Raw genomic sequence first — 6,937 nt, 5'->3', positions numbered from 1 at the left:
CTTTAATAGGAACAAGGTCTCACTATGTTGACCGGGTTGGTCTAGAACTCCAGGGCTCCAGCGGTCCGTCCGCCTCTGCCTCCCAAAGTCCTGGGACGGCAGGCGTGAGCCACCACCCCTGGCTACAGGTGCCTTCTTATTTGTTGTCTCAATTTGCTTTTGACCTTTCTTAGTTACTTGTTTTCTGCTTTTCTTGCTCTTTGTCGGCTGACCTCCTGGGAAGAAAACTTCCGAAAAGGACACCGTTTCTGGGTCGCGCGGCGCCGGGGTGCCCAGGCCGCGCCCCAGTTCCGGGTTTGCGCCCCGCCTTCCTGCCCCGCCCCGCCTCGCCCATGGGACTACACTTCCCAGGCGCTCCTGTGCGGCCGCGGTACCCGCGCCGCTTGGGAAGCGGAACAGAGGAGCACTGTCGGACGCCATGGCCCCGTGGGGCGAGCTCTTCGCTGGCGTGCGCGGAGTGCTGCTCGACATCTCGGGCGTGCTGTACGACAGCGGCGCGGGCGGCGGCACGGCCATCGCCGGCTCGGTGGAGGCGGTGGCCAGGTGAGTGTGTCGCGGCGCGCCGCTGGGGGAGCCGGGCTCTACGCTCAGCCAGGTCCTTCGGTTGTCGGCAGGGGGCGGGGCGGAAGGGGCGGGGCCTTGGTGCAGACCCCGCCCAGTCCTCCCCTTCCCACCCCGGTGCTCGCACGGAGCTAGCAGGGGAGGACCCCACTGCTGCCCCGGGCGTGCACCAGGCCTCTGATGGTTAGGGCTGCGCGGTCAGACAGGGCCGCCACTTGGCACATGCACTGCTGAGCGCTTGACATGTGGCCAGTCTGAGTTGAGATGTGCCGTAAGGGTAAAATGCACACCGATTAACAATACTTGGCCGGCAGGGTGGCTTGCACCTGTGATTCCAACACTTTCAGAGGCGGAGGAGAAAGGATCGCTTGAAGCCAGGGGTTGGAGACCACCCTGGGCAACATAGGGAGACCCGGTCTCTGCTAAAAATGTAAAAATAAGCCGGGTGTGGCGGTGCACGCCTGTAGGCCCGGCCACTTGGGAGGCTGAGGCAGGAGGTTCGCTTGAGCCCAGGAAGTCAAGGCTGCAGTAAGACTGTCTCCAAACAAAACCCCCCAAAACACAAGACTTAGTGAGAAAAATGTAAAATAACATGAAAACGGTTTCATGTTGTTGGCATGTTGAAATGACAATATATTTTTTGTTTGCTTTGTTTTGTTTTGTTGAGATAGTCTTGCTCTGTTGCCCGGGCTGGAGTGCAATGGCACGATCTCCGCTCACTGCAACCTCCGCCTCAAGCGTTTGAATAGCTGGGGTTACAGGCACACGCCATCATGCCTGGCTAATTTTTGTATTTTTGTAGAGATGGGGTTTCTCCATGTTGGCCAGGCTGGTCCGGAACCCCTGACCTCAGGTGATCTGCCTGCCTCCGCCTCCCAAAGTGCTGGGATTATAGGTGTGAGCCACGTGGCTGGCTGATAATATTTTTAATATACTGTTTTAGGTTTAAATATTTGAAATTCTACCTTTTTTTTTTAACTTTTGTTAATGTGCTTATTAGAAAGCTTTACATTACCTTTGTGGCTCTCATTATAATTCTATTGGACTGCATTGGCTTAGGTGAGAGGAGGAGGAAAAGAACATCACGCCCACCAAGACTTGACCATGAGGGACACTTTTCATCATTTTTTTTGGAGACAAGGTCTCATTATATTGCCAGGGTGGTCTTAAACTCCTTGGCTCAAGCAGTCCTCCTGCCTCAGCCTCATAAAGTGCCAGGATTGCAGGCATGAGCCACTGTGCCTGGCCTAATTTTTTTTTTTTTTTTTGAGGCAGGATCTTACTTTGTTGCCCAGGCTGGAGTGCAGTGGTTCAATCTCAGCTCACTGCAACCTCCACCTCAAGGGCTCAACAGATCCTCCCACCTCAGCCTCCTAAGTAGCTGGGACTACAGGTGTGCACCAGCATGCCCAGCTAATATCTTTGTATTTTTTGTAGAGTTGGGAAGGGCTAATTGCCAGGACTTGGCCTCCCAGAGTCATTAGCTGGGGCACTGTGGTTTGGTGGCTTGATGTCACTGGGACTCAATATACCTACCTGTAGATGGTAATTAAGCGAGCCTCTTGGTCCTGCTTAGAGACCCTGTCCTACCAATCTGTATGTCTGGGAGCTGCTGAGATAATAGGGACCCAAACAGTCCTGCATAGCGCAGCCAGAGATGTTTGGGAGGCAGGGAACTGGGAACAGGGAGACTTGGCTTCCAGGAGCAAGTGTGAAGGGCAGTCTAGACCTAGGACACTCCCCTGGTCATGGGTCTGCCCTCAGTGTTGGCTGAAGGTCAGAGTTAAATGCATTCCTGACCTTATTCTCCATTACCTAAAGCTTTAGACTGGCTCCGTCACAGATGAGAGCATCCTGTGGTTGGCACTGATGGGAATCCAGCAGAGGGCTCTGGGCAGTGATTTGGGGTGAAGTGGGTCTCATTCGGGGAGCAGGAGGCCAGAGCTCAGTGCTGTGACTGGGGCAGGCAAGGCCTCCTGAGGCTGGCATGTGGAGGGGAGAGGCACAGGAAAGCTGCAGGCACACAGGTAAAGCGCATCATCACAGGTGAGCCTAAGTAAGGGGTGTGAAGACGGGAGGGCACTGAGATCGTGATGGGCAAGGGTGGTCTGTGCTAGGGAGGGGGTGGGGCAGCTCTGAGGAGAAGGCACCGGATGGTTCTGGAGGGATAAGTGGGAACCGTCTGTGGGAGGAGGTGGAGGAAGCACATTCCAGGCAGAAGGATGGTAGCTGCAAAGGCCTGAGGAAAAGCGCCCTTGGCGAGTTGGAGGGGCTAAAGAGTCCCGTGTGCCCAGGAGGAGTGTGGGGGGTGGGGAGTGGCTATACCAGGCAGGAACTTGAGGGGTACTGAGGGGTGTCCGGACTTTATCCTGAGTGGCAGGAAGTCAGTGAAGACTTTAGTTAGGCATATCACATGGTCTGTTTTTTATTTATTTATTTATTTTTTGAGACAGAGTTTCACTCTTGTTGCCCAGGCTGCAGTGGTGCGATCTCAGCTCACTGCAACCTTCACCTCCCAGGTTCAAGCGATTTTTTCTGCCTCAGCCTCCCCAGTAGCTGGGACTATAGGTGCATGCCACCATGCCCAGCTAATTTTCATATTTTTTGTTGAGATGGGGTTTCGTAATGTTGGCCAAGATGTGCTCGATCTGACCTTGTGATCCACCAGCCTCAGCATCCCAAAGTGTTGGGATTACAGGCGTGAGCCACAGCGCCTGGCCTGATTTTTGTGTTTTAAAGAAATACAAATGTAAAAAGTGAGACATACAAGTGCAAATGAAAGCAAGGGAGATTTCCTTTGAAATCTTGGAGAGGAGGACTTTACATCCATGACTCAAAATCTGGAAAGCAAAGACAACAAACAAGCAGCCCAATAGCAATGTGAGCAAGGACAGAAACGGTTCACGGGAAAGGAAGAATGAGAGACGCTCAGCCTTACTCAAGTAAGAGAAGTGCGAACCATCTTGGCTCACTGCAGCCTCTGCCTCCTGGGTTCAAATGACTCTCATGCCTCAGCCTCCTGAGTAGCTGGGACTACAGGTGGGTGCCACCACGCCTGGCTGAGTTCTGTATTTTTAGTAGAGATGGGGTTTTGTACCGACGGCCAGGCTGGTCCCGAACTCCTGGCTTCAAGTGATCCACCCACCTTGGCCTCCCAAGCTGCTGGGATCACAGGCGTAAGCCATCACGCCTGGCCTGAGAAATGCAAATTAAAACTATACCAAGCTGCTGTGTTTCATCAATTTGACAAAATTGGCCCAAATCCGGAAGTATGAGAACACATTCTCTGTGAGAGTTTGTGGAAACAGATCCTGCCACATTGCTTGTGGAAGATACATTTGACATTATCTACTAGTGGTTCCACTTCTGGGAACTTGCCCTGTCTCGTGCGTGAGAAATGATGCAAGTACAAGGTCATTCCCGGAAGTGCCTTTTAAATAGCAAAAGCCTGGAAGCAGCTCAGATAGCCATCAGCAGGGGAGTACTGAGGTCTGTCTATACAGCAGAGTAACATGCAGTGTAAAAAGGAATGAGCACCCCTGTCTGTAGACATATTAGTAGTGGAGACAGCAAGCACACAGCAGGGTGCATGGTGCGCTGTTTCTGGTGTAGAAAAGGCAGAAATGCTGGAATGTATTCCTTCTGGTGTTTGCATAAAGACACTGGAAGGACACAGGCTGCTTCGGAGTCTGGGAAGAGCTGGAGGATAAGGAAAGTGGGGTCCCTGTGTGGTTGGAGACAGGGCAGGAGAAAGACTCCTCACTGTATAACTTTGTATATCAACATTTTTGGTTTTGTTTTTGAGATGGAGTCTTGCTCTGTCACCCAGACTGGAGGGTGGTGGCGCAATCTCGGCTCACTGCAACCTCTGCCTTCTGGGTTCAAGTGATTCTCCTGCCTCAACCTCCAGAGTAGCTGGGATTACAGGTACCTGCCACCATACCTGGCTAGTTTTTGTATTTTTAGTAGATACGGGGTTTCACTATGTTGGCCAGGCTGGTTTCGAACTCCTGACCTCATGCAATCCCCCTACCTCGGCCTCCCAAAGTGCTGGGATTATAGGTGTGAGCCACCGCGCCCGGCTGCCTGTCAACATTTTTAAGGTTTTTGAACCATGCGAATGTATTTTCTATTCAAAATATTGAAATTCAAATATTAAATTGAATATTAAAATTCAAAATATTAACGTCTGGGCACAGTGGCTCATGCCTGTAATCCCAGCACTTTGGGAGGCTGGAGGCTGGAGGCAGGAGGATTGAGACCAGCCTGGGCAACACAGTGAGACCCCATCTCTACAAAAAGTACAAAAATTAGCTGGACATGGTGGTGCACGCCTGTAGTCCAAACTACTTGGGAGACTGAGGCAGGAGGATTGTCTTAATCCGGGAGTTTAAGGCTGCAGTGAGCTATGAATGTGCTAATGCACTCCAGCCTGGGTGACAGAGTGAGACCCCATCTCTAAAAAACTTTTTTTTTTCAGACGGAGTCTTGCTCTTTTCTCCCAAGTTGGAGTGCAGTGGTGCGATCTCGGTTCACTGCAACCTGCACCTCCTGGGTTCAACTGATTCTCCTGCCTCAGCCTCTTGAGTAGCTGGGATTACAGGGGCTCACCACCACGCTTGGCTATTTTTTATATTTTTAATAGAGATGGGGTTTTACCATGTTGGCCAAGCTGGTCTTGAACTCCTGACCTCATGACCCACCCACCTCAGGCTCCCAAAGTGTGAACCACTGCAGCCGGTCTTTTTAATTTTTTTGAAATGGAGTTTTAATCTTGGTGCCCAGGCTGGAGTGCAGTGGTGCAATCCTGGCTCACTGCAACCTCCACCTCCCGAGTTCAAGCACTTCTTCTGTCTTAGTCTCCCAAGTAGTTGGGATTACAGGTGCCCGCCACCATGTCTGGCTAATACTTGTATTTTCAGTAGAGACAGGGTTTCACCATGTTGGCCAGGCTGGTCTCAAACTCGTGACTGCAAGTGATCCACTTGCCTTGGCCTCCCAAAGTGCTGGGATTATAAGTGTGAGCCACCACGCCCAGCCCCCCAGGGACAGTTTGAGCCCTGGTCTGCCCAACCCAAACCCCTACTTGGAATCCTTGAGGGAGAAGGGGGTGTTGGGAAAGATCACAGCCTTCTCTGACAGCTTATTCTGAGCAGATGGCCCCCAATGGATACAGAACTTTCCAACAAGCATGCGCAGATTCCAGGTTGTGACACCGGAAAGGGTTCTGTTAACCTCTGTGGGTTCTGGGCTGGCCTCTTCTGACTGGTCACCAGGAGGGTTTTGTTTTGATTTGCTTTGGCTCCTGCAGATTTATCTAGCTGGGGGTCACTCTGGTAGCAGCGACACTGTACACATATAACAGCAATATAATAACAATCCTGAAATACACCATAGCCTGTGACGTGGCTGGGAGAGGCTAAGAGCTCCCTTCCCAAAAGCATATGGGATTATTTTTGGTGAGGGGACATCGCACCGGTGGTCTGGGAGGTTTTGTTATTGTGCCATCTGTGGGCCTGCAGAACTGATGGCCTTGTCCCTGCAAGCCATGGGCTTCCCATGCCATAGGACCAAGTCCCCATGCCCCACCTTGTCCTCTGGGGGCTTTTCAAGCAACCTCTGTGGCCTCTCCCACTGGCCCCCAGTTACACAGGCTTCCTGGTGGGGTTTTCACTGAAGGAGCCATTGAGCCACCCAGTACCCACAGACCTGGTTTGGCCCACCCCAGCGTGCCCTCCGGCTCTCAGACTTTCTGGCCCCCTTCAGCTCTTCTGTTGGCTTTTGAGGGCAAGGCCCCTCCACAAAGACCCAGTGCCTCTAGGGCCAGATCACCATGCTCAGGCCCGGGAAGCTCTGTACACCCTCCCCTGCAAGCCCGTGGGGTCCGTGACAGAGGCCCAAAGCGGCTGCGAAGGTGGTGCAGGAGACTCCCCACTCCAGGAAAATGTCCCTGCTTTTGGAATTTTCCCCAGGGATTTTCCAGAGATACAGGACGCCTGTTTTCCTCGCCTGGTGGTGGAGCCAGGAAGCCTTCACGGAACAGGCCCTGCTTGCCAGGGGAAGCCTGTGTGGCCTGCAGCCACGGGAGCTCGGTGGCCCTGTGCCTTTCATGCTGTGGCCTCCTTGATATGCACAGCCCGCTTTGAAGTCCTGCAGGAGCTCAAAGGAGGTTCCTGGGGTGAGACCGGCCGCTGCAGAAGGACAAGTGTGATGCGGCGGTCTTAGGGTTGGCAGGGGGAGCACATGCCTCCGTGGCAGCTCACAGCACCGTGGGTTCCCAGGCAGCATCATCCATTCTGTGAGCCGGCAAGGGGCGACCCACTGTCACCATTCTTCTTCTTGGATTTTTTTTTTTTTTTTTTTTTTTTTTTTTTTT

The 6,937-nt window shown here is 52.6% G+C and overlaps 1 protein-coding gene across 2 annotated transcripts in view; it reads left to right on the top strand.

Annotated features, from left to right (window-relative positions):
• The first annotated feature begins 340 nt into the window (after positions 1–340).
• Positions 341–6,937, top strand: part of LOC108282091 (phospholysine phosphohistidine inorganic pyrophosphate phosphatase) — a 152,300-nt gene continuing 145,703 nt past the window's right edge. Inside the window, exon 1 of one of the 2 annotated variants that reach the window (XM_017497857.1) lies at positions 341–543. In XM_017497857.1, the coding sequence (XP_017353346.1) occupies positions 419–543 (125 nt within the window). In that variant the 5' untranslated portion in view covers positions 341–418. The remainder of the gene's footprint in view (positions 544–6,937) is intronic. The other variant, XM_017497856.2, reaches the window with a different exon arrangement.

This window comes from Cebus imitator, unplaced genomic scaffold, assembly GCF_001604975.1.
Source record: "Cebus imitator isolate Cc_AM_T3 unplaced genomic scaffold, Cebus_imitator-1.0 Scaffold235, whole genome shotgun sequence".
NCBI lineage: Eukaryota > Metazoa > Chordata > Mammalia > Primates > Cebidae > Cebus > Cebus imitator.
This window is presented reverse-complemented; position numbering and strand designations above follow the sequence as displayed.